This window comes from Brachypodium distachyon, chromosome 4 (assembly GCF_000005505.3).
Source record: "Brachypodium distachyon strain Bd21 chromosome 4, Brachypodium_distachyon_v3.0, whole genome shotgun sequence".
NCBI lineage: Eukaryota > Viridiplantae > Streptophyta > Magnoliopsida > Poales > Poaceae > Brachypodium > Brachypodium distachyon.
In genome coordinates this window covers 45,056,286-45,082,364 of record NC_016134.3, presented here as the reverse complement: position 1 = coordinate 45,082,364, position 26,079 = coordinate 45,056,286, and the positions used below count along the sequence as shown (strand labels likewise).

The window sequence follows — 26,079 nt, the reverse complement described above, 5'->3', positions numbered from 1 at the left end:
AAGATTAAAAGTTGCCATTTAAGATTATAATCATAGTCAATAGAGATTATATTAAAAAGTGGCCATGGACAAAAACGAGAAACTTCAGCCACCAAAGTGTCTAGCGAGATTTATAAGGAATCAAACCTAGCTAAGTCACCGCAATAGTAGACTGTCTTGTAAGTGCATAGGCGGGGGCACCGATCCGATCTTGACATAAAGTCATGCCAACATTGCCAAACCAGGACAATGACGATGCTCGCGAACGCGGGAAACAATGGGTTGTTTGAAGAAGACGACATCGTTTCTATCACCCACGGCCACGTCGATAGAGAACGATGAGAACCAAGTAACTCACAAGCTCTTTTGAAATAGAGTTGGAGAAAAATTATTAAAAGCATCACCACGAAAGCGGCCTGTTCATGACAACATTTCTAAAGAACTCTTGTTATACACTGGAGCCAAAGATCCGAGGCTCTTCCACCCTTCGCTATCGCGTGGCTCGAGAGAGAAAGAGGAGCCGTCAAACTCACCGCCGGCGAAAGTACGCTCGAACCCTAACTCTAATAGTCGTAAATGATTCGCATTATGTAAAGACGTGTTTCTCTTTGAGTTTCATGAAATTGAGAACCAACACTGCTCGGAATTAGCTGAAAAAATCATCAGTCTATCGCTTCAAAAAATTCACAACTTTTCACGACTTGCACGAAGATTTCACAATTTTCAAGGGAAAATTGGCAACAGCACACCGTTATTTTTTGGCCTTTGCCGAAACACATTGCTGGATTGTGTCTTTGTTCAGTACCATTACAATTTTGTGGCCATTTGCCAGAACACACCGCCTAGCCCAAAACGGAAAGTTTGACTTTCTTTTTTTTTCTCTGGATGACACTTTTTTGCTTGGGAGGATGATGGTTTTGAACAGTTTTTTTTTCTAATTGAGAACTTGGCCCCAGAAGACAGTGTGTAAGTGTCAAATTTGGACATTATTTGATTTCAAAATTGTTCAGCATTTAGGCTCAAATCGAACCATAATAGTCCACAAAATCATATGTTTAAAATTCAGGTCTGGGGGTATTGTGGAAAAAGTGAAACTTCCGTTTTAGGCTGAGCGATGTGTTGTGATAAATGATCATAAAATTGTAATGGTACTGGACAAAGGCACAATCCAGCAATGTGTTTCGGCAAAGACCAAAAAATAATTTTCAAAGAACCGCAGGAAGGCAGCTAGCACGGGGTACCTGAATCTAAAGCCGTTCTCCTCCCCAAAACCCACCGCGCCGGCAGTCTCTCCTTCCATCGAAGCACGCCTCCCTTCCCTTCCTCCTAGCTTCAGCAGCCCCTCTTCCTCCTCCTCCCAGATTCCTCTCCCTCCTCACCCCACCTCCTGCTCCGACCTACCCGAACTCCAATCCGCCGCGCCCCGCCAACGCCTGACGCCCCCTCGCTGCCGTCCCTGCTACCCCCGCGCCGTCCGCAACCTCCGACACTGGTTTCCGAGGTACGAGCTCTCAGTCGTCCGACGATTACTTAAACCCAGCCCGATTAACCCCTCTCAGTGTTCTAGATCCGCGCCGCGCCCCGTATCATGTCTTCGGAGGAGCTGAGAGCAAGCCTGTCAGATTTGGCGGTGGCTCCGACGGCCGGCGCAATCGATTCTTCTTCTTCTTCGGGTGATCCGTCGGCCGAGGGGGGCGCGCAGGTCAGTTGCTTCACGGAGGACCTGCACGACGTCACGCTCCATTTCCAGATCATAAGGTTGTCTAAACAGGTACTACTACTCTGCAAGGTTTCATCCTAACTTTTTTTTTTCTCAAGGTGCTCACAGTGTTAATTTTCATGACTCTCCAAGCAAACTAATGTTGCATAAAATTCTGAAGCGTGAACCGCGATTGGTGGCTTCTTGTTTCTAAAGTTCTGTTTGGTTGTGCATCAATTAAAAAATCGCATCAACTGTGTTGAACTCGTGAAAATTGGCTAATAGACGAATTGCTTGGTTTTTGTCCTCACTTACTGCCTTTGGCTTCTCGATCAAATTTTGCATCAAAATATCACTGAAGCAAAGACATCTGGAGTAGGATTTTGTACAGGACAAGTCTGACACCAATTAGCTTGTTAATGAGCTTTGTCGTGTGCGAAATTCAAGAAGTTAAGAATGAATCCGCCTGTCGAGGGGCGAAGAAAAAGTGAAAAACATGTCAAAAAACTATGGAAGGATGATGCCCTACTACTACCAGATGGGTAACTCAGTCTGTTGAAGTCAGTAGGTTGCAGAGAAAAAAAACATATCATGAAGCTACCATAGATGTTCTACTAGATGTCTATGTTTAGTTTCATTCAGTAAAGCAAGAATGTTTTAATATGAAGTTCTGAACTTCTTAAGCATTTTATTACATGAAGCATGCTGGTATAAGCATTTATCATTATCCCTGTCCAAGTTAATCTTGCTTCAGATAGTTTTGACTTTTGATGATATATGTTAGGATTACAATAGAGAATACTTATGGCACTTCTTTCATTTCGACAGAAAACTTGGAACATGACACTGTTCCCAGTGTTAGCCATGTTCTGGACAAACATTTTTTTTAATTCACCATATTTATACACAGTACATTATGATCTCCATTTTGCTCTTTGTTAAATGTTTGTTTGTTATCTGTTTTGAGCCATTTTTTGTATGCAGATCTATGCATGGATAGGATGTAATACAGCAAAGTTTGGCCATTTATATGCTGCAGCAACTACTCGGCCGGTAACAAGCAATTATTATATTCTTAAGAACTGGTGTAGTGATGTATATTTATTTATCTACAGGCGATTAATGCCCGATGTTGCATATACATGATCATTGCAGGGCAACGGAGTGAGTGTCACATCTGTACTTGGAGGAACATCTGATAACACTGGATCTAGCATGGCCCGCCGCTTAGGTACTGCTATATCTGCTGGCAATTCGCCTACCTTCCATCATATTGGCATGAGAAACATCACGCTTACATCACCTCATGTTTCAGTGCTGAAGACAGGTCTAAATATAGTTCTAGCATGCAACATCCCAAAAGACAGCCCCATGCTCGAGGTACTAATGGCATCTTGGCTTCAGAACTGGCAGGGTTACTTATGTATATATACCTTATGGCTTGATGGCTTATATTATCATGGTTTTCACTTTTCAGGCCGCTGCAGAGAGGAAGCTGGTGGAGAAACTGAGAAGTTTAGGCTATATCAGACCCAAAGCAGGAGATGCTAGCACTTGCACAACGCACTGATGGACACTTTTGAGCTCTCATGTCACTGGTGCAGGGAGCCATGATGCCTTGTGATCTGCTGGTGCTTGGTTTAATTGAATGGACACTACCGTTTTGCACATGGTGATATCTGAAATTTCGTCGGCATGTTGACAGAAGTATCAAATGTGTCCTGATGTGATTACCTTAGTTGGGGGGTGTAGGCATGATGATATCTGAAATTTTGTGGGCATGTTGACACAAGTATCAAATGTGTCCTGATGTGATACCTGAATGCAGACTGGTATTTCAGTATCTGACCCTGTGGAATCCTGAGAAAGTGGGGTATTTGCTCATAGCAACGATCATGCTGATCTTTGTTAATTCTCATCCAGTATTGTGCTTAAATACTAGTACTCCACTTCCTGTTGTTTGTTTCACTATAACTGTCTGCGATGTCCAGATTCTACTGAAAAAATTATGTCTACCGTATTGTCACCAGGGGATCATCTAACTGGACTGAAATTTGCTTCCAGCGCAACTCCAATTTGTTTCGATGTAGTAACAAAACGAAAGAAAAAAAAAGGAGGGAAGAGAATGATCAGGTATAGTGAGATCAATGTGTGACTGAGTTAAGTGTCGAGGCCTTGGTTGGGCATGGAGCGGCCGGAGACGACGACGCGGAGAAAGGGCAGCATTTTTGTCCGATTTGGTGTGGCAGCAGGCGATTTGAGTCGCGGTGATTTTTCAGAAAAGAGTCGAGACATTCTTGAGAGCCACGGATAGCAGATTGATTGTTCATTGCTTCCTACTTGAAAGCATCAACAGATCAATTGACAAATACTCAAGCAAGTGCATAAAACCAAGCATATCAGACACTGAATGCTGAAACGCTCATCAACAATTTATGGCAGCTGTGACATGTGTCTCATACTGAGAAACAACCCCCAATGCAGATTTCTCACAAGAGAGTTCAACATGTGACTGCATCACCTTTTAATTCACTAATTCTACTGGATTGCACTAGTGTCAGCTGAAACTCTGAACCAACTTCCAGATTTCCACCAAAATGAGATTGAGATAGTTCATCAGCAAACTCCAAAAAAACTAAACTTCCCCAGATTTTCCACAAAGTCAGTCCCCCACAAACTGCCACCATCTGCCACTACTTGATTGTTAGTTTTAAGAAACCTGGACATAAAAGTAGAAAACGTTAACGACATTTTGATATAAAACATACAACAAGGTCCCGACATATAAAGAGAGTGAAGGTTAGAAAAAACATATAAAGATAATGCATGATAGAGCAACAAGAGATAGAAGATTGATGTAAACAGAAATGCTACTATAGTCCATCTATCTCCCTAAACAAGGTGAAATGAATTGTGAATTATCATCTGGATATACATGTCTTGACAGCGGGATTGCAGCAAAAACTTACACCATACATGATCCTTGTTACCCCAGCAAAGCTTCAAGCTCAGCCTTGGTCAGTTGGTGAAACATTAGGGGCTTTTGAATAATAACTATACAAAGAGAGCAAATGATACCAAAAAAAAGGACCAAAAGTAGCTGACTAGCAGAAATGCTAATTTAGTCCATCTATGTCTGTCTATTTTTCATCCATAGACAAGAAGAATGCATCATAGACATCTGAATGGATGTTTGGTTGATAGCAACCAAATATGCATTAATAAAGAAGCATTAGCTAAGAGAAAGTATCCAGAGATTCATTAGCTGGTAAATAGGTACCCTTCATGTCTTCGGCTGTCTGTCTGAACGAACCAGAACATCTGCCAGAGTCTTGTTCTTTTTTACGTCGTTGTTGCCTATAAAAGATTCATTTGATCAGCGTGCAAGATTTCAACCAACAGCCACAGCACTAACAAAAAAGAATTTATAACAGTATAGATTTCTCTGCATTGCATACTAGAGCTAGCAAAGAACAAAAAACTGATACATAGTTCAGGTCCACAAGAATTTAGTAAATTGTGCGCATACGTTATTTTGAACAAAACACTTTAGTGAGTCAAATAAAGTAACTCAGAATATGCATGATGATCATTATGGGATTAACCTGGAGTAATATACAGTGTACCGTGACAGAAAGCATAGCTTACAAAATAGAAGATTTAAAGCTAAATAGCTCATACTAGCGCATAAATGTTTGAAGGTCATTTGTTATGGCCAAGGCAATAAGAAACATGATTGGAAAACCAGCAGGTTGAAATGCCTGAAGAAACATATGGAGAAACTGCAGACATGGTCAAGAACACAACCAATGTGGCACACACGGGGCCAAACACACATGAATTAAACTAGACATGTATGTTGGTCTCATCAATACTCATAACTCATGTCCTTAGATATGATTGGAAATTTGCAACTAACTAAAGCGAAATGTGTCACTTTGATCACCTGGAATGGGGGTCGATCCGAGAAACGACGGGAGCACACATGGCAGATAGGAACTTGCTGCGGACTGAGGAGAAACGCCACCCTGCAGAAATGCAGCACCCACCATCACCTTCTCCTGGCGCAAGTCGACGCTGATGGTAAACTCCTTGACGTTGAGATGCAGCACATCACTGTCGAGTGGGTCGATAGCAGCGATGGAAGGCAGCACCTTCACGTCGGGCCAAAGGCTGGCGACGGACACATCGTGCTCCAGCGTCCAGCTGCCGCTCTCGTCGTCCAGAGCGAAGGACCTGACATGGAACGCATCGGCCTCGGCGTAGACCAGCCTGCCGACGCTGACTCCCATGCGCCGGTGCTTGTCGAGGATCCGCATGTTAGTCTCGTTCCGTGAGACAGAGCCAGCGAGCACGGTGCCCGCGGGAAGCTCGACGGGGCGGAGCTGGGGCTGGTCGCAGAAGGGGTCGAGGCAGACGGCGCCCCAGCTGACGTCCACCCACCAGAGCCGGCCGCCGAAATCAAACACCTCGTGAAGAACCATGTGCATCCGGCGGCCAGGCGGCAGCGGGGACGGCAGCACCAGGTCGTCCTCCCAAACCCCCTTCCGCGAGTCGAACCGGCGCAGCAGGAAGCGGCGTCCGTCGTGGGCCACGCTAAGCTGCGCGGCGGCGTACCTCGCCTCGGGAGCCTGGGTGAGGAGGCCCATGCCCGTGCCGTCCGTGCAGCCTGTGGAGGCCTTGCCCGCCGCGCCGCCGCCGCGGGGGAAGTCCGGGAGGCAGAGCAGCTCGCCGGTGACCGGGTTGCAGACCCGGCGCTCCGACCACCGGCAGACGGGCTCGGAAGGGACGGCCTTGAGGAGCACCGCCTCGACCCGGAGCGCCTCGACCGGGAGGCCGTCCGGGAGCTTGACGCGGGACTTGAGGGTGTCCAGGAGGAGGAAGCCGTCGCTGCTGGCGGCGAGGAGGCGGCAGCGCATCGTGTCCATGTATGCGCGCTTGTCCCCCGGGGGCTCGAGGGCCAAGGACCAGATGGGGATGGTGATGGAGGAGGCGGACGGGGGCGGGCGGAACGAGCACGACACGCCTCCCCGGGATTTCGTCTGCTTTATCTCCCGGTCCATCATCACCCACGGAGGGCGAGTGGCGGCGGTGGAGAGGGGGCGCCGTAGGCGGCCGGAGACGGCGCCACGGACAATGGGCAGCATTTTGGGAGGTCCTGTCTGTACTTGGGAGAAGGAGAGACGCCGGAGTGGGTGCTTCCCTTGTTCCCGCAGCTGTGACAAGTCGGCTTTTTTTTCACGTGCTCGGTGGTACTGTACTACGGTCTACTGCGCATTCCTAGCTTCTTGGTCCATCCTGCTCCCACCGATTCGAGCACAAGCAAGTGATTCTAACTCTTGGTCTTAGTCAAACATTTAAAATTGTGTCCAAATTTTTATAGATTTTGTTTACCAATTTTCGACCGCTCGTCTCCGCCGCCACCCATGCCGCGATCTCCCCGACGGCGGCCTCCGCCTCTCCCGTCTCCATCTCGTCGACGAGAGGAACGAGCGCGTGAAAGCGGCGGGAGCCGAGTGAGCAGCGGCGGAGTGTGTTGACGTCGCCGCTGCACGGCTCTCCGCGTAACATGGGAGTTAATACCATTCCAATTGGGATTACCCAAGTAATTAGTGTTTTTGCTATTAGCTGAATTTTTGGACCAGTAATAGTCCAAAAATACTACTCCCATCGTCCCCAAATAACTGATTACAAATTCACGACACTTATTTCGGGACAGAGAAGTAATAATTATGCGACAAAACCCCTCATTCATGGTCAATGCAAGAGAAGCAAAGCTACTAAACGTGGTAAATAAATCGAAACTAGAATATATATCCCTAGTTCTTCAAGATAAACAAGTCGCATTCTACCACAAGCCGTTTATGCCAAGAAAAATGGTACAGCGCCAATAAATCCATGGGATAATATTTGTAAAATAGCTCCATTTCAATGTTCATTGTGGAACCAATTCCTAATATGAAACCATGCGAGATATGGAGGAATAGTTTTTTTTTTCAATTTCTTTTACCAAGAAAAGCTGAACCAGCATAGATTACTTGGATCACTCCTATTATTCCCAACCAGGGCGAGACCATCTGAAACGGTCAGCTTAGTCCTGCTCATTGTGTACTACGGAGTACTCATGTAAAGAAATCAAGATTCATAATGTCTTGCGAGAATGCATCAGGCATATGCACACCAAATTAACCAGACGCATTTCGACAATCAGACTTAAGAATCCAAACGTGAATCTGCATCCCCCAAACACGCTTCTCAAATCAGTAGGTTCATTAATGCAACCAAATCACCTGAAGCTTAATTTGGCAAATGCTTAAGTACTGTGCAGTAATTCTGACAAAATGTTAAATTAAGACCAGAACAGTACTACTCCATCATCCACCTGAAGTTTAATTTGGCAAATTCTTAAGTACTACTACTGTACATCTGACAAAATGCTAAATTAAGACCAGAAGTCCAGAACACTACTATACTCATAGTAATCCTAGTTAGTTGCACGTGAACCTGAAGAAAACTGGGCATAAACTCGGACAGTGAATAATCAAATTGACAATGAATGAATGAATGAATGTTCTTGCACGCCCTTTGGCAAGAATTTCGATCAGCGTCAGTTGATAATCTGTTAGGAACGATCAGCATCAGGCGCAGGAGAAGAAATCGTTGTAGCCCTCGAGTTGACTGAGGGGGAAGATGATTGGGTGGGGCTTGTTCCTGCACCTGCCGAGGAGTTCTCCTCCATCCTCCGCCGCCATGGAAGAAGAAGAGACCTCGTCGCTCCCCGACGCGGCCAGCCACTGCTTCGGTTCGTCGCCGCCGGCCAACGGCGCCGTCTCAACTTCTTCTGGCCGGCCAAGAAAGCCCTCCAGCGAGGCTGCGTACTCGTCCACGCGCTTGCCGGCTTCCACAGGGGGAGTTTCTTGTGCCGCAAGACCGCCGCCAAGAAGCTCTTCCGGCGAGCAGGTAAAGCGACTGGCACCGGCGGGGACGGGGACGGGGAGGGGAGCAGCGAGTCGTGTCTTCTTGGGGGACGGCACAGGCAGATCGGCGGCGACGGGCGCTGCCCTCTTGGTGTTCGGTGCTGCGTGCGCGCTCACGGGCTCTGCTCGTTCTTGACTTTGACGATGCAGCAGATACGCGGCGGATTCCTGGCGCGCGGCGGCGCTGGCGTTGCGGGAGAGGTGGATCTTGCAGAGGACCATCTCCCCGTCGTCGAAGGCGGCCTGGGGCAGCAAGCAGCGGTACTCCTCCATGACCCAGCCCGAGGTGGCCTCCCCTTTCTTGGAACTGAAGCTGAGGTTCCTGACCTCGCCGACCTTGGCGCCCCCCGCGCCGTCGAGGATCTCCCTGGTCTTCTGGATGACCCAGGTGCCCTCGCCTGCGACGACGCGCGCGCTCTTGTTGCCGCGGCGGCCGGGGATCCGCCTGCACGGGGTGAGGAAGAAGCGGTCGCCGGTGAACCCGGCCTTGGGGGCCGGCGGGAAGGACGCGGCGAGGTCGGCCGGGGAGCGGGCGTAGACGTCGGCGCGGTGGATGAGGCGGTCGATGCCCCGCGGCAGCGGCGGCGGCGGCGGCGGCGAGCCGGGGAGGAGGCGCGGGAGGTAGTAGGTCACGGCCTCGGCTGGCTCCGGGTCGAAGCGACAGAGGTAGAACACCTCCTTCATCTCCTCCCCCGTCTCCATGGATGGATGGTTCGGGAAGAGCAGGAGTCGAAGAAGAGGAGAGAAAGGCGGCAGCGAAATGTGGAGAGGGCCGTGCCGAGGTGTATATCAACTGTTGGCTTCCCTTCCCTTCTTCTTCTTTTTTCCTTTTTGAACCGGGCTTTCCTAGATTTGACAAAGCATTTCCTTTTTTAAAATATCTCGCTGGTCCGTTATTTCCTTATTCCTTCTTCTCAATCTCTACCGATCTATGGCGCCAATTTCCTTGCTTCTTGTGCTGTCGGCTCCGGGGTCACAAGTACCATGACACTGATGGACAGATTTGTCATTTCTTGACCATTCACCAGTTAGCACAAACCTCGGTCACGCTGTTGGAGTTGCCTGCTCTCTGAAGATGGACAAGAAGGAGGCATCAGCAGGCAGCCGGCCATGAATGGCTGGGCAATCAGCAGCCCCACAACCGAACAATTCAGAAGTACTGAAAGTGTCTTACTAGATGACTTCTAATTAGAAGCTGATCAGTCCAAAATTGTGTTAGATCCGACTGCTCTCGCAGGTGATCGAATTGTTAGTTACCCGTGATCGAATGGTCTCGGAAAATGGGTTCTGGGGATTGGCAATGGCTGGTGGTGTGTGTTTCTGAAGAGTCTGAACTCAGGACCAACGTCAGACAAGAGGTAATGTTGGGTTTTATAAGTACTGACCAAGACCATCTTCCACACCCTGACGGAACGTGTGTTCGCTCGTCAGATTAATTTTGGCAGTGGTTGCTAAAATACTGAATTTAAGAAAATAAGAGTGAATTCCATTTTTTACCCCCTCTTTGAAACTTTTTGACACAATTCTGAAAGTTCATAAAAAATACTGCACTTTCACCCCTTCTTTGTAATGTTCACCGAAAATTTCCAAAACTTCACTGGAATTTTTTCAAATTTTCAGTCCTCAGTTTTCTGAAGTTAGCCTTTAGTTTTTTTTCAAAATTTTAAATTCATGCCTTTTCTTTTTGAACGGTTGTGAAGGTGGTGCAGAGAAAGAAGGTACCGATCCGATTGATCATTTTTTTCACTAAAAAAAGCCAAACGTGACGAATGTGATGAACAGTGAGGCCCATCCCGGGGGATTGGGAGGGATTAGTGAGAATTTAGATCAAAACCTTCAATCCTCCTCAATATCCCTGCAGGAATTTATGAGGAAGCTGCATAAAAACCAACTGGACGGCACCAGAAAACACCATTTCTCTGTCACATTATTTTCGACATCTTCCTTGTTTTTCCCTATCCTTTCTCACTCCATCAGTCCATCGTCTGCATCCCAGTACTCCAGTACAGGCCGCACCACGAGCTGAGAGCTTGCCTCGTCACCCGTCTCCCTCTCACTCTCACTCTCAGCTCCATCGCTCTGAGCTGAGCTGGTGACACTTCCTTCCTCCTGTCACCATCCACCAGAGCCGGACACCCATACCCTTGGGGTAGCCCCACGGCTTCCACGTGCAGCCTCATCTCCGTCTCCAGCCCCCCGGCCCCACACGCCAGCCTCCCATCTCCCCGTGTGCCCAGGCCAGTCCAGCAGTGTCTGAGCCGTGCCCGTCTTCTCCAACCTCCAACCTCTCCCCGCTAGCACACACGCGCCACACTTATCTTCCCAACCCACATCTTCGGACCTTCCTCCTCTTTGCTTATATCACTAGCTTTGTTCTTCCTCCACTTCAATCCTGCCTATCAAGAGCTAGCTGATCGAGCTAGCGCGTGGGATATACAGTAGCTAGCTAGCTCGTCGTGGTCTTTCTTGTACGTGTAAGGTAGCACATGGCTGCATGGATGATTGCGCGGCGTGCAGCAAGGAGGCTCGCCGGGGAGCTGAGCAGAGGCGGGCCCAGGACGTGGTCCCAGCTGGCCTCGCCGACGGGGCCAGCTCCGGCGTGGAACCGCCGTGGGTTCTGCTCTGTCCGGCGCTTCGCCGGAGACAGCGCCGCCGCCGCCGCCGATGCCGAGGAGGAAGACGAGCCGGACAACGGCCGGTCCGCCGGTCGCGATCAGGTACGTATATTAGTACTCTACTAGTATTGTAATTATATGTAGATACGAGTGGCAGGTGTTTGTACGCTTTCCTGAACTGGAGTGGCTGTGCTCCATAAATTTATTCAGAACGTCTCTGGGATCATGTGAACTTTCTCTGATTAGGCAGGTTTTTATTTTTTTAATAATGACACATCCTGATTCTGGGAAGATCGAATCGACCATGATTGATATCTAGGCGGATATATATGAATTTATTACATGGTCGTTAAATTTTTTTACTTGTATGCTTCCAAATTACCTGAATCATTCTCCCCAAAACATTTTATAGTACGGCTAGGTGCTTCACTTTTTTGGGGGAAGTTGTATTACTGCAATCGTGCTTGTTTTCTCCCCCGGGAATTATTCACCGATTCGCCACGAACTGCTCCATTGTTTCCTGCGCTGAAAAGAAAAATTCTAGATTGAAGGAAAAGTAGCAACAATACAATTGTGGATAGAATTGACAAGTGGTAAACTAAGCAGATAAGGACCGATGTGTCATTGCGTCAATGGGATGATGTGACTTAACTTTTCGGTTTAGTAATCTCACACGGCTTTGCAAACATGTGTCAAACTTGTGTTTGCAACTGTTAATTTAATACTTTGCTGTGATGCCTGTCACTGTCAGCTGATGAGACAAATGATTAGGAGTCTCTCTTGGTAATTAAGTATGGTGCTGACATTGCCCTGGTCAAAATTATAAATTTACTGTCAACGGTTAACATACTAAAATGGTCCATTACCTCCAAGGTCAATGTAAGACTAATCCAGTTGTGCTTCTCAACGCCAATAGGGTTGCAACGGTTCTCTTTTGCCGCCATTATTGGGGTACATTTCATTTCCTCCGTGTACAATTCACTTGATTTTGATCCACAGGTGGACTTCCCAGGAGGAAAGATTTCATTTGTTGGTGAAATGAATTTTCTACCGGAGTCGCAGAGGGAAAGGATCAATTGTTACCGTGTTCTTGACGATGACGGCGGGACTATATACGGCAGTAGATTCCGAGAGGTGTAGTATCGTTCATCGCTCCACGAGTGAGAAATGATTGGGCAGACATGTTGCTGGAAACAATCATTTTGTTCTGAAGCATGTCTCTCCCTCTTGTCAGGTCAGTAAGGAGTTGGCTCTGAAGATGTACAATGACATGGTCACCCTCCAGATCATGGATACAATCTTCTATGAAGCTCAGAGGCAGGGAAGGATCTCATTCTATCTCACTTCCAACGGTGAAGAGGCAATCAACATAGCTTCTGCTGCCGCGCTTACTGCCGACGACATTGTACTACCTCAGGTAGATATGAATTGCTTCAAACTGGAGTTGTGTAATATAACAATAGTGCAGAAAACTGAATTTACTTACTGTGCTTTTCATGGCTGGAAAACTGTGGAGCCAAATGAAGTACAGGGAGCCTGGTGTTCTTCTATGGCGTGGTTTCACGCTGCAAGAATTTGCAAATCAATGCTTTGGGAATAAGTTGGATTATGGTAAAGGGAGGCAGATGCCGATACATTACGGATCAAATCGTCTGAACTATTTCACAGTTTCATCGCCTATTGCGTAAGTTTGAAATACATCTTCCGGAGTCATCAATGCATGCAAATGAAGGACAGATTTGTCACTCTTGACGATTGATCAGTACGCAGCTCCCTCAGGCTGTTGGAGCTGCCTACTCCCTGAAGATGGACAAGAAGGACGCATGTGCCATCACCTATTTCGGCGACGGTGGCACAAGCGAGGTAGATGAAGAAGCACTGATCACTTAGAAACAAACTTGTGACCAGGTCTTCTACTCTTCTGACAGCTGAAATGTTTAGGGAGACTTCCATGCGGGGCTCAACTTTGCTGCTGTCACGGAAGCACCAGTGATCTTCTTCTGCCGCAATAATGGCTGGGCAATCAGCACCCCAACTACTGAACAATTCAGAAGTATGAAATGTTTCTCCATGCTGAATCATGAATTCTTGACTTCTACAGGTGATCAATGCAATGTTGTGTTACATGCAACTTTTATTTCAGGTGATGGAATTGTTACACGTGGTCAGGCTTATGGAATCCGCAGTACCCGAATAGACGGCAACGATGCTCTTGCTGTGTACAGTGCAGTTCGCACAGCCCGGGAAATGGCTATAACTGAAGGAAGGCCCATCCTAATCGAGGTGCGCAATAGTTCAACAGTATTTTGCAGGATATATGCTTGCTCCTCAGAGTACTGAGTAGAAACTTTCAGGCGATGACTTACCGAGTCGGCCATCACTCGACGTCCGATGATTCAACCAAGTACAGGCCGGCTGATGAGATCGAGCATTGGCGAACAGCGAGGGATCCCATCTCCAGGTACAGAAAATGGGTTCAGGGCAATGGTTGGTGGTGTGACGCTGAAGAATCTGAACTCAGGAACAAAGTGAGACAAGAGGTAATATTTGCAGTTACAGTAAGGTGAATATGTGTGATGCATTTTATTACATGACCGTCTGAAACTGTCAGCTGACCCTTCTGCAGCTTCTGCAAGCCATTCAGGTGGCGGAGAGAATGCCGAAACCCCGGCTCACAGAGCTATTCAGCGATGTTTACGATCAAATTCCTTCCAACCTTCGCGAGCAAGAGCGATCGCTGCTGGATACGATAAACAAACATCCTGCAGATTATCCAGCTGATGTACCTGTCTAGTCCTACTGACCTTAGGTCTGCAATGTTACTGTAAGTAATTATGGATGATGATTTAGGTACATAGAATCATATTGTTATAATTCGGATTATTAAAATAAAAGATAACAAGTGAATTACCGATCCAACAAGCCGTGAAACCAATACATATTGTTGTACTAGTACTCTATTTAGGGCCGGGCCTTCATGTTGAAGCCCAAGCGTGTATCGAGCGGAAGCTGAGGAATCCGAATCGAAGTTAACAAGAAAAAGGGTTCGCTTGTCTCTTCAAACTCCCGTTGATGCAGAGTCTCCCCATGAGTCGTTAAGGTAAAGAATCCCAGCAGATTGCAATTGCCTTGGCTCTAAGAAAAATACTACTTACTCCTATATTAAATCAGATCTCCAATCCATAAATCCTCGCAATCCCCATCACCTTAAGACAATGGCCGTCGACCACCGCGACCTTTCTTCCTCGATCGTAGCTGAAGCCGAGAAGGTATCTCACGTGATCAAGATCGACGGGTACTCCATAACCAAGGGTTTACGCGAGAACGGCAGCTGTGCGACATCTCTCCCGTTCAAGGTTGCAGGCCACAGCTGGGTTGTCAGGTACTACCCCAACGGCTATCGTTCAGAAGACGCCGGATACGTATCTGTCTATCTGTTTCTCCAGCCCCCTTATGCCAGTACTACTACAAAGGTGATCCTTGGGTTTAGCCTGCTCGACAAGGATTTGACACCGGTGCCATCATACAGCCCCAAGGGTCCTGTACCTGCACGTACTTTCTCAAAGCAATCCCCATCTTGGGGCCATGGCAGGTTCATCAGGAAGGAGAATTTGGAGCGATCGGCCCATGTCAGGGGAGATTGCTTCAGCATCAGGTGCGATGTCACTGTTTTGAAGGACATCCGCGTCAGAGAAAACAAGGTTGAGTTCGTGGTGGTTCCTCGGAGCAACCTGGGCCGGCATCTCGCCGGTTTACTGGAGAGCATGGATGGAGCTGATGTGACCTTTCTGGTTGCCGGCCAGAGGTTCTCGGCGCATAGGTGCGTGCTCGCTGCTCGGTCGTCGGTCTTCAAGGCGGAGCTCTTTGGCGCCATGAGGGAGAAAGAGGCGGGTGGCGTCGTCGAGATCGGTGACATGGAAGCTGATGTGTTCGGGTCATTGCTCCACTTCATCTACACCGACTCGCTGCCCGAAGTGACAATTGGCAATGAGGAGTCAGCAGTAGATGACGTGGCCATGGCCCAGCACCTCCTCGTGGCGGCCGACCGGTACGATGTCGAGAGGCTCAAGCTGATGTGCGAGGATAGGTTGTGCAGGAACATTGACTCTACCGTGGTGGCGACCAGTCTGGTTTTGGCCGAGCAGCATGGTTGCCCTGGACTCAAGGAAGCCTGTGTTGAGTTCCTTGATTCTGCTTCCAATTTCGAGGCCATGTTGACAAGCGATGGTTTTAATCACCTGAAAAACAGCTGTCCGTCGCTTCTCAGTGAGCTGATTAGGAGATTCATGCCTGCTGAACTTAATGCGGCTAATAAGGATATTGTCATGGCAATTTAGTGTTGTGGATGTGATCATCAGATGTTCCAATCCTTCCAACCTTTTCGACTTTCGCTAGCAAGAGCAATCGCTGCTGGATAGATAAACACAAGCATCCAGCAGACTACCCAGCTGATGTGCCTGATTAGTCCTATTGACCTTAGATCTGAAATGTTTGGTGATTTTCTAAAAAGACAAATATGAATGGTGATTTAGGATCATAGAATTGATAATTACTTATAATTTGAATCAGACTAAAAAGAAGTGAAATACCGATCCAACAGGCTCTGAAACAATAATATTTATGCACTTTATATTTTTGCTGACATTTATATTGAACCAAACCGTGGTGAGATGTTCAGAACTGTACACTCTAAACCAGAGGACAAATTTCTCTTTATTCAGATTTTCTTTAGAAAAGAAGACATGGCTGCCCTACCGTCCAATCAGATGTAAAAATGTGCTAAGACAAGGAATTATATCTGTTACAACAAAAGCTGGTGTACACACCAACAGTATAAACGGTAATAGCATTGCATCAATCATTTTGGACCAATTCAACTTCTACAAGGGTGAAGGGGCCTGGTTTTTCTCCTTGATGGCCTCTTGGACAGCCTTCAGGAGTGATGGCATCAGTTGCTTATTTGTGGCGACGATGCCTGTGTCAAGATCATCAAGACATCGCCCTTTCGAGAAATCCAGATCTTTTCCTGAGGCGTCTGTTACTATACCTCCAGCTTCTGCAGAACACAAGAAAATTGAATTGTAAGAAAATATTAGTCTCTGGTTGGGTTGCTGTTTCGCTAAAAGAGAAATGTGTACCTGTGACAACAATTGAGCCAGCTGCATGATCCCATATCTTCTCCTTGTAACCCTTGTGTGGAAAACGCAAGTAAATGGCACCATCTCCACGAGCTAGAGCGCCATATTTTGCTTGGCTGTCGATTCTGACTGGAGGAGCTTGGACACCAAGTTTCTGCCAGCACCCCCAAAAAAGGATTAGAATCTCTACCCTAATGGATCTAGACTAAGCAAGAAAGCCCTCAGATCAAACCTCTGCAATGGACCCAGTTACGTCACGCATGTTGTGTGCCCCTTCATAGGATTCAAAGAACGAGGCATTGACTGGATTGTCGATGGAGCAAACACTAATCTATAATGAAAATTAGCCAGAAGCAAATAAAAATAAAGATAATAAATCTCACGCAGGTGGAATTAGAAATAGGATTAACTACATAAAATAAAATAAAAGAGCCAAAAGGTAATAACCTTTTGTGGTGGAGAGCCATCTAAGGACTGTACTTCAGCGCCACAACCAATTGTAGCTGAAAAGAGGACTCCAGTTTGATCACCTGATGAGTTACCATTGAGGTTGCATATTGATGTCAAAGGAAGATTTGGACATCCCAATACACCTAGAACGACTTTGCCCTCATCAAGCAAGGCCAGTGCAATTGCATATTGGCCTCCTCTTACGAAACTGAATCAAGTTTTTTGAAGAAAAGAATGATCAGAAAGTGCATTATTAGGAAGATAGGTAAAGATAGTAGCAACAAGATGTGTTGAATAGATATCATTATTTTTGTCAAATAAAAAGGATGATCAATAACTGAAACACCTTTGTTTACGGCCAATGATACCTATGGTTTATGATGGTCAGTTTAGCACGGTTAGTTAAAATATGGAATGGGGAAGAAGGTATAATTATTTGCTAGGTAGGTAACAATAGTAGCCATCACATGACTTCTTTGAAAACAGAAACGCACATAATTATCAGTTCATGAAATATCCTAAGTAGCATGGGCACTTTGACAGCTTGGCATTTTGTAGGTTACATGGATTTCCAACACTAACATGGCTCTGAGATATATGTCATTTCTACCAAATTTTTTATCTGAAATCATCCAAATGGCATAATAAAATGTCAGTTCGATGTAATATTGCTTGCATGGCTAGGAATTTTACCTACTCTTAATACAACAGGTGTATAAAACACTGAACTTTGTTACCCTTATCTATTTAATATATAGAAGAAAAATGTCATATTAATGCCAAGCGAGGTTAGGATTTTGTTTAGCACCCATATAGACATGCTGCTATATGCCTACATCTAGTTATAGATGGTGTATATTGTCATGTTTGTTCATACCAAACTCCATGTACCAATCTACATGCAACATGGACTAGATCTAAGAAAAGAGATGTAGTATTAAATTATACATCAATGATAAATGACTCCATTCTAGTATGTAGAAACTCGAGGCGTGCTTTAGGAACTCTAGTCTTTTAAAAGAAGAAGACAGTGGTGTCTGCTACCTCATGTAACTAGTAATTAGAAACACAAGCATAGCAAAGCAGCAACACTAGTTCTGGTGAGCGAGAAGACATTTGAAGAAAAACCACAATAGATGGTGCAGTTAACAGTGGAAAGAAAGTGGTATTTCATGATTTCATCGCATCAACAGAATGTGAAAACTGCAGGTCTAAGTTGTCATAACTCACCCTTTAGTCCCGTCGATTGGATCTAGAACCCAATGTCGCCCAGATGGACCTCCCTCAGACTTCCCGCTATCAATTGCAGAGAGGATACCTTCCTGAGATAATGAAATGTTGAAGGAACCGTCCTCTGCAAGAGTTTCATTTACAAGATCGGTAATGTGTTCCAAAATTTCTTCCGCACCCTCTTTCCTCAGGTCTTCAGAGTCCTGTGGAAGTACAGACCTTCAATTAACTACAAATAATTATGTATTGTACATCAGAACAAGTGAGCAGAAGAAGTTATTACCTCCTCCGCCACCATAGAAAAGGAACCAGAGGTTACTTCCATATTCAACACGAGACTTACCAATATTTGAGATCCTACATGCGTAAAAACAGAAATAGCAAGTAAATGGGGGGCCTAAAGAGAAAGAGTAAGTTTCGTGTATTAATAACAGCTGCTGAAGATCATATTATACTGATTGTTATTTACAACCCCCAAGCTACTCCAAATGAAGATCATAACATCTACAGCTAAGCTAACCAAAGAAACAGAAAACATAAGCTACTAAAAAAAATCTGGTTTGGGAATGAGCATAAGTAACTTATCATTAAACAGGAATTTGGTGCTAAAACAATCGAAGACCAGAACGTACCATAATCAGCTACTGTGACAGGAGTCTTATCCGCCTTGGACTGAACATCCGATTGCACAAGTTCCTGTTGCACCGTCTGAAGAAGAAAGACACGGAACAGAAGCATCACATTCTAGCTACAGCATCAAGCATCCAAACAGCCACGCAACCATGCATTTATCCTGTCAAAAGGTTTTCTACCTTGAGGGGGAGTGCTAGCTGCTAAGACGATAGTCATAACTACCGGTACCCACACTGTCCCATACCAGCATTCAAACTTGAGGATAAGGGTATGTTTGGTTTTAGCCTAACCTTGCCCCACCAAAAAAAAAAATTAGCCATCGTTTTGCTTGTCCATGTGTTGGTAGCCATCCAAACAAAGGCCAGCCAGGTATTTGGTCATGACCAAAAATTTGGCATGGTCTATATTGGCAACAAATCCAGACATACCCTAAAACGCATGATTGCAATGGGAACAGCTGCTACACTTGCATACATACACATCATAGGGACTGCCTTATCCCCCGGGTCTGGTTCCGTTTACAGTGTGCAATTTAATTTAAAGCGGTGGATTATACTCGGCGCTGGTCCATGTTAATTATACCAAATCAGCAACACTTGCGCAAAGCCAAGACAAGGACGAGCACCTGGCAGAGGCGGGCGGCGAGGGCGACGGCCTTCTTTGCGGCGGCGAGCTCGGCGGCGTAGGGGCTCCCGGCGGCCTCCGGTGGCTGTGACATAGCGCGGGCGGCAAAGGGGCGGCGGCGGCGGAGGCTGGGGAGGGCTGAGGCGGAGGCGGAGACGGATCGGCGGTAGGTGGGGAGGGGGAGGAGAGTGGGATAAGGGAGGAGGCGAGCACGAGGTGGAGGGTTTCGGGCGAGGGAGGAGGACGCGAGGAGCGCGTGCGAGAGGCCCACGCGCGCAGCCATACTCTACCCAGGCAGGCCGGATGAGCAACTTCAAGGTGGGAGACTCGGAGTACGATGAATTGGCCCATTGCTTCATGAAAAAAAGAAATGTAAAGAGTGAAATAGACCAAAACTCAATTTATGAAAATCGAAACTTATGTCCCACTACGGTCACTATGCCTATATTTATACTGTATTTGTGCATTGCCTTGACGGCTTAGTGTGGGACTTTTGCGCTTTGACCCTTATGGTATCGTATTCAAAGATTTTTCTCATCAGGCTCGCAGACCCAAGATCCGACTCCCTAGTGGCTCATGTTTGACCGGAACGTCGACCTCACCTACTACTTCAAATCCATGGGAAGGAACATCTACTTGGACAAGGCAAGCATGAATGTCTGGCCCACCCACGTGCTGCCTCGCCACCGACCCCCCCCCCTCCCTCCACCCCTCGCGAGTGGACCTGGGCAACCGCCAGCAGAGGAAGACATAGGCGACCGCGGCCGACGCCACTGAGTTCGGTCTCTGAAGCAACCTGGTGCTTGCAACAGAACTCGCGGTGAGGTCCCAGCTAGTCCACCCGCGTGGTGAGGAGAGACATCCTGCATGATCCAACGGTCCGTCCATGGCGACCCTAACGGCAACAATCCTAGCCAATGTGAGGCATATGGCAATGGCCGTGAGAACCACGCACGGTCAGGATGCACATGGCTGCGGCGGCGGAGCCCAGCGGGATTTCTCAAATGCCAAAAAGGCAAATGCTCCACCGAGTTGACAAAGGAAACGGTACAAAAAATACGGGACCGGCGATCGTAGGTGAGACTTTTGTCAAATTTAAGTAAAATAAGTCTTGATTTTCATAATACAGTGACTAATTTGATTTTCGGGATAAGTTTAGTGTTTGTTAGTGCATTTTATGCTTTGTTCCCGGATCAGGCGTACTGTTCGTCTAGTACTTCACCTTTTCCAACTCCTGCTAAATATCCGAACTTCCATTCTCCAAGGCTGCAAGCAATGGAAATGTGGCCGGATCGGGGAGAAAACTGGATGTGTTTACTGGCCCGGCCGGTGTACGTGTAAAATGCTCGGGACGGCGGGGCCCCAGTTTATCTCCATGTAATCATGCACGGCACTTGAAGTAGAATAGCAGTTCTCATGCATACAGCGATTATATCCCTGTCCCTTCAGTCCGATCCGGCCAAAGACGTCTCCAGGACCACGAGCAGCACTGCACTGCAATGATAGAGGCCGGCAGGGGAGGAGCTCGTCAGCGCGGCGCCGGATCAATTACTAATCGGGTGGAGCAGCTAATCCGGGCGGCATTAATTAATTAAGTTGGTTTTTTTTAATCCTTCGCTTGGGTCGCTCGTGTGTGGCGCAGAGGCTGTACTAGTACCGATGGAGATGTGGAAAGCGAAGGAGCTGGCGCCGTTGCGCAGGTAGACGTGGCGGGACGAGGACGCGCGCGCGCGGTCCCACCTGCCAGGCGTCGTGGACGCGCCCCGGTCCACATATCCCGGAGCAGCCGTCCCCACACAGGTGTGCCCGAGAAAAGATCTTGCCCCCCGATTCCCTCCGGGTTTGTGGTGGTGCCGGTCGCTTTGCGTGCTGGACTACTGCTGTCCGTATTCCCTGCGTGCACCCACCGACTGACCGAACTGCTCCGCCACGTAGTACGTAACTGCAACAACCCATGCATGCATGCATGCACGAATACTTGCAACCGAGACCGAGCATGCATGCACGTACACGTAAAACGTACGTACCCGATGCAATGTTCAAATCGGTTTTTTTCTGGCTGATCTCTCCTCCTCCTGCGTACGTTCCCGAATCCTCGGAGGCCGGCGGAGTTTATCTACACACGATGATTGATTGATTGTACTCCAGCATGCAGCAGCAGCAGCAGCAGACGAATTAATAATCGGTGAAAAAAGCGATCGCGTGTATACATGGAGAGTACATGCGCGTACGTGCAGCGCTGCCGTTGGTCGGCGCCACCCACAGCACGTGGGAAACACGCATGGACTCCACCGGGATCCTCTCAATCAGACTAGTCGTGGCTTCATACGCCATCGATATCCGGCCGGGGGGAACCCGATACACCTTTGCCTGCGCGAACCGCGACATGGCGATCCCCCATTGGCCGAGGTCGCTGTGGATCCACCCCCGGGACGCCACGACGTGTCCGCCTCTGGTTCAGCGCTCTGCAACGGACGCGCGGACCCCCGGGTCGCCCGGCAGGGACACCACCACGTGGCGCCCATCCGCCGGTCCTCGCCCGCCACGTGTCCGCCAGCCCGCCCGTCCCGTTGCGACACGGTGTTTCGCCCACAGGTATATAAACCCCCGGCCACGGCCCTCCCGGCTCTCTCGTCCACAGCGAATCAAGAAATCCAGCCGGGCGAGAAATCAGTCTCAAGAAAGGAGAGCTAGCTAGCAGTGGGATATATACGTACGTCTACGCACGTACTGCCAAAGCGTATCCAATATTTCGGGTGTATACGTACGTATATACATCGTATATTGCATAAGGTATATATAGGGGAGAGATCGATATGGGGATGGTGGTGCAGCAGGTCGGGGTGGCGGCGGCGGGGAGGATGCCGTCCATGGAGGCGGAGCCCAAGACGCTCACGCTCGAGCAGCTCAAATACGCAAGGGTATGTGCCATGCAAAGCGTATATATATACATGTAGATCTATTGGTAAATGTCCTATGTGCACACTTGCATATATGTGAATCTGTTTGTAATTAATCAGCTGTTTTCTTGTTTACCGTCTGAAATCCGACCCTTCGTGTTTCGTTACCTTCTCACAAGCCAACTAGTAGCTCTACTCAGTACATATTAGCCCGCAAAATTAATACAAGTTCATGTGCAAATCTTACATTTTCCTACAGAGCACCATTTGTTTTTGGAACCCGCAAGAAATTAAGAAAGGTGGTTGAAATTAGGTAACGCACTCTTGATTTACTTAACTATCAAATAAAATATACTCAAATACGGGAAATGGTGCGTTTCCCTATTTAATCTCATTTTTGGACCAGTGTACTCAAATAATGTAATTTAAAGTACTTTTTTAGTGATGTGTATATAGACTCAAATATCCAAACATCATTAATGATTTAAAATACATATATACACAAATACCATAATTTTTAATATGGAAAGGGGGTAATTTAGAAGTATTGAAAATTACAAGGTTTTTTCTTAGAGAGAATTTTTTTTGAAAAATACAAGGAGTTTAAAACGCGTGTCTCTCTAATTCATTTTACAGCTGAAAGGCTGAAACTATTCAATTTGGACATCTTTTATACGTGTAACACTATCCGTAGTGAGAAGTGGCCTACCTGCAAACTGCAAAGTCAAGTTTTAACTCCTCTTCTGAGTCTTCTCCACGTACGCGACACTGCACCATACTTAAATAAAACTTTTCCACGAGCAGCCGGTCGATTCCTTTCTGGTTAAAAACTGGTACAGCTACATAGTATAAAACTTTGTATGAACAGACGGCAGTCGCAGAGTCAATCAAACAATGCAGAAAGGTACACACCTGAAATAAAATAAAAAAACTGAAAGAAAAATCAACTGCTCGTGCATGAATTAATAAGGTGCTTTTGCAGGGATTTTTTTTATAAGGTGCTTATTTTACACGTACGCAACGAGTGCAATAGCTGCTGGCTCGATGCATGCGCTGTCCACCCCGGTCTCTGTCAGTGGCGTACGAGTACTCGCATGGTCGCATGAAACGTGTGTGCCTCAGGTGTTCTCTTGCTGCTCGCCACACACATAGAATTTGAACAGTCGATCGTGACAGGGACGTTGCATATACATACATGGCACTTGTTACGAACCACACCATTTCATTTAGTTTCAGTCCGGGAGTTACGTCGTTAGTAAAAATCTTACTTACGTACACATCACGTATGTATAACGTAACCCGTACGTACGTGCGTATGGCGCCACGTATACGTACGGCGGCACGTCCAATATACTATGTGAAAAGAAAGAATATGGAGTAGTTTTCGTTCACGGCTTCATTCGTTTGATTTGTGTTAATTAATTGTGTATCGGACGTTTGGAATTAATTTGTGTATACTGCAGGAGGCGGCGCTGTACGTGGTGAGCACCAAGACGACGGAGGAGGCCATCCGGATCTTCACCGAGGGCCTCAAGCCCGTGCGGGGCGTCAGGAAAACAATGAGCTCGTCCACGGACTCCTCTTCGGACGACGACGTCGACCTCTACTCGTCACAGGACTCCACCCCGACCGGCGCCCGCGGCGGCACCGGCTGCCGCCGGCACGGGCACTCCGTGAAGAAAGACATCGCCACCGCGCCCTTCTAGACTTCTAGTTAGCTAGCCACTACATGCTTTTGGGCTTTTGGGCCTGATTTTTGCTTCAGCTTTAGTACGTTCTGCTTTAATTAAGGCGCGGCAAATTTTGGGGGTGTAGCACGCGTCCTGGCCCGGAGAGGATGCAAAGAGACGTCGCTGCAGGTGTGTGTGCTGCGTACGCGTGTACATATCATAAGCTAGCACTGTAAATTATGAGAGCTTTGCTTCCAAGTTTCCTTTTGTGTTCTCCTCCCTGCAACGGGGAATCTAAAATTCCTTTTTTTTATCTTCCGAAATATAGTATTTTTCCGTTCAACAAAGAATGTCTCAACTTTAATTAAATTTAATGCATCTATACACTAAGTCATGTCTAGATACATCTAGATTTTGATAAACTTGAGACGGAGGAAGTATAAATTAAGAGCGAAGAGTTCATCTTTTCGTCTTATAAAGCGAATGTTTTGACGACCGTCTGATCGAGAAGAGTAGACTATACCGTTTGTTCGATGTTCCGCGGGCAACTTTAACTTTTAATTTCATGGATGTCAATTTTTGCCATTCGCACGACAAATTAAGGAGCAGGTAGGTTCCCTTTGTCTTTTACTCTTCTCTTCGATCACTAGCTGGTGGTTGTGAGTTCCTGAGGTTGTAAGTTTGTGTTAAATCTGCAACATTTATTATGAATCGGAAGGAGAACTACTGTCATATTCAGGTTATATTGTGTACTGCAAATTACTATAATTTTATAAAATAATATGAGGCACGCATGCATCTCTAAATTCTCAATTTGATTAATTAAATATGTATATTTTTTTTAAAAAAAACTTTCTAATGATATAATCTTTTAATTATTTAATTTATATTTAGTTAACTAAATTGACAATTTAGAAATGCATGCGTGGCTCGTATTATGGGACGGAGGGAGTAATTACCTAGGGAAGGCAGTCGTTCGTTCATTCAAAAAACCCTCTAGCAAACTGTGGACTTTTTTAAACTATGGTCCGGAGGGAGTAATTACCTACGGAGCTTTGAGTTGCGTCACGTGCATGCTTGAAACATGCGGCAGAACAAGTATGAAAGTGTGGAACTTGATTTACAGCATGATAGTGGGGACAAAATTGAAATGTCAGAAGTCTTCATTTACGCTTGGCCATTTGCGGAGTAGCATAATTTACTACTCAACGATTTAAAAGCTGCTCTTTCTACGGTTGAAAGTCCCCTTCGGTACAAAGTTGTTATGGGGCCTCATATCAGTACGTTCGCAGGGTCATGTGACACGCGCGCTGCCTTAGCATACAGCGCTGCACCTGCACCCACCAAAAAGGATCAAACGACAGAAAGAAAATGGTCGTCGTCATTAAAACGATTAAACAAGGACAACCAGGGCACCTATTGCGATGGGTCGATCGGGCGAGGACGTCCAGGATTCGGGAGACTTTCAGTCTTTTGTGCACGTTCAATCGATCCTGAGTCATCGCACGAGAGAAAGCGATGTACAAGGTCCCAGAAAGAAGGTCTGAATGAAATGAATCAACGCTGGCCTAGAACTCGGGTCAGTGCATCCGGCCGTGCTCCCCGGAAAACATACAGGGTTCGAGAACGATACCCAACATCCAAGCAACGGTCCAGAACTCCAGATCGATTCGGATGCTTTGCTTTTGGACGTACGTACAGGGCAGCAACTTCAGTTTCCTGTTTGCTTTTTTTTTAGCGAGATTGTTATTAGTTGCTTTTTTTTAAAACATCTCCAACAGCGTACCCATATTTTGGATACCCAAATCCATTATAGTAGAGAAGACAGAAAATATGAGTATCCAAAATATGTCCAACTATCCCGACATACATAAAACTAGATACCAAAAAACCCAAACGAGAGTATTCTCAATTTATACTCTCTTCCTCTTTTTATCATTTTTGTTCTTCCATTCAATCCCGTCTCCTCCCCTCCTTTCTCCCCTGCCAATCTCCAATCCCCATCGGCCCTCCTCGATCCCCATCGGCGGCGGTGTAAGAGGTGACGCCAAGGGAGGGCGATGATGATCTCGTGTGGCGGCGCTCGGCGGCAACGAGGGAGGGGGCGCACAGGAGGGTCGCGGCGGCGCTCGGCAGCAACGAGGGACCGTGGGGAGGGCATGCC

At 46.9% G+C, this 26,079-nt stretch overlaps 6 protein-coding genes across 8 annotated transcripts; 4 read left to right on the top strand and 2 right to left on the bottom strand.

The window, feature by feature from the left end:
* The first annotated feature begins 1,216 nt into the window (after positions 1 to 1,216).
* Positions 1,217 to 3,646, top strand: LOC100845545 (proteasome assembly chaperone 4). 2 transcript variants are annotated; one of them, XM_010240344.3, is made up of 6 exons: positions 1,217 to 1,480; positions 1,539 to 1,750; positions 2,663 to 2,731; positions 2,834 to 2,909; positions 2,994 to 3,058; positions 3,156 to 3,646. In XM_010240344.3, the coding sequence occupies exons 2-6, from the start codon at positions 1,568 to 1,570 to the stop codon at positions 3,246 to 3,248; spliced, it is 486 nt and encodes a 161-aa protein (XP_010238646.1). In that variant the 5' UTR covers positions 1,217 to 1,480; positions 1,539 to 1,567; the 3' UTR covers positions 3,249 to 3,646. The 2 variants fall into 2 exon arrangements, with proteins under 2 accessions (XP_010238646.1, XP_003578821.1); XM_003578773.4 differs by having other exon boundaries at positions 1,218 to 1,480; positions 1,547 to 1,750.
* A 393-nt stretch (positions 3,647 to 4,039) lies between these two features.
* Positions 4,040 to 7,056, bottom strand: LOC100837603. The gene is made up of 3 exons (XM_003576941.3): positions 5,625 to 7,056; positions 4,959 to 5,035; positions 4,040 to 4,397 (listed from the first exon to the last, which is right to left on the bottom strand). Exons 1-2 carry the CDS (start codon positions 6,823 to 6,825, stop codon positions 4,962 to 4,964), a joined length of 1,275 nt encoding a protein of 424 aa, XP_003576989.2. The 5' UTR covers positions 6,826 to 7,056; the 3' UTR covers positions 4,040 to 4,397; positions 4,959 to 4,961.
* A 3,888-nt stretch (positions 7,057 to 10,944) lies between these two features.
* LOC100845243 (2-oxoisovalerate dehydrogenase subunit alpha 2, mitochondrial) lies at positions 10,945 to 14,283 on the top strand. Its single transcript, XM_003578772.4, has 9 exons — positions 10,945 to 11,372; positions 12,270 to 12,404; positions 12,505 to 12,687; positions 12,797 to 12,954; positions 13,034 to 13,133; positions 13,212 to 13,323; positions 13,414 to 13,553; positions 13,625 to 13,810; positions 13,897 to 14,283. The coding sequence occupies exons 1-9, from the start codon at positions 11,142 to 11,144 to the stop codon at positions 14,062 to 14,064; spliced, it is 1,413 nt and encodes a 470-aa protein (XP_003578820.1). The 5' UTR covers positions 10,945 to 11,141; the 3' UTR covers positions 14,065 to 14,283.
* LOC104584759 (BTB/POZ and MATH domain-containing protein 1) lies at positions 14,228 to 15,822 on the top strand. The gene is made up of 2 exons (XM_010240343.3): positions 14,228 to 14,370; positions 14,442 to 15,822. Exon 2 carries the CDS (start codon positions 14,486 to 14,488, stop codon positions 15,605 to 15,607), a length of 1,122 nt encoding a protein of 373 aa, XP_010238645.1. The 5' UTR covers positions 14,228 to 14,370; positions 14,442 to 14,485; the 3' UTR covers positions 15,608 to 15,822.
* An 80-nt stretch (positions 15,823 to 15,902) lies between these two features.
* LOC100844934 (3'(2'),5'-bisphosphate nucleotidase) lies at positions 15,903 to 19,766 on the bottom strand. Its single transcript, XM_003578771.4, has 8 exons — positions 19,347 to 19,766; positions 18,721 to 18,796; positions 18,372 to 18,445; positions 18,089 to 18,291; positions 16,856 to 17,066; positions 16,641 to 16,739; positions 16,409 to 16,562; positions 15,903 to 16,326 (listed from the first exon to the last, which is right to left on the bottom strand). The coding sequence occupies exons 1-8, from the start codon at positions 19,626 to 19,628 to the stop codon at positions 16,151 to 16,153; spliced, it is 1,275 nt and encodes a 424-aa protein (XP_003578819.1). The 5' UTR covers positions 19,629 to 19,766; the 3' UTR covers positions 15,903 to 16,150.
* A 2,190-nt stretch (positions 19,767 to 21,956) lies between these two features.
* LOC106866775 lies at positions 21,957 to 24,233 on the top strand. 2 transcript variants are annotated; one of them, XM_014902578.2, is made up of 2 exons: positions 21,957 to 22,266; positions 23,709 to 24,233. In XM_014902578.2, exons 1-2 carry the CDS (start codon positions 22,162 to 22,164, stop codon positions 23,949 to 23,951), a joined length of 348 nt encoding a protein of 115 aa, XP_014758064.1. In that variant the 5' UTR covers positions 21,957 to 22,161; the 3' UTR covers positions 23,952 to 24,233. The 2 variants fall into 2 exon arrangements, with proteins under 2 accessions (XP_014758064.1, XP_024318735.1); XM_024462967.1 differs by lacking the exon at positions 21,957 to 22,266 and adding an exon at positions 22,595 to 23,367.
* Positions 24,234 to 26,079: the final 1,846 nt, after the last annotated feature.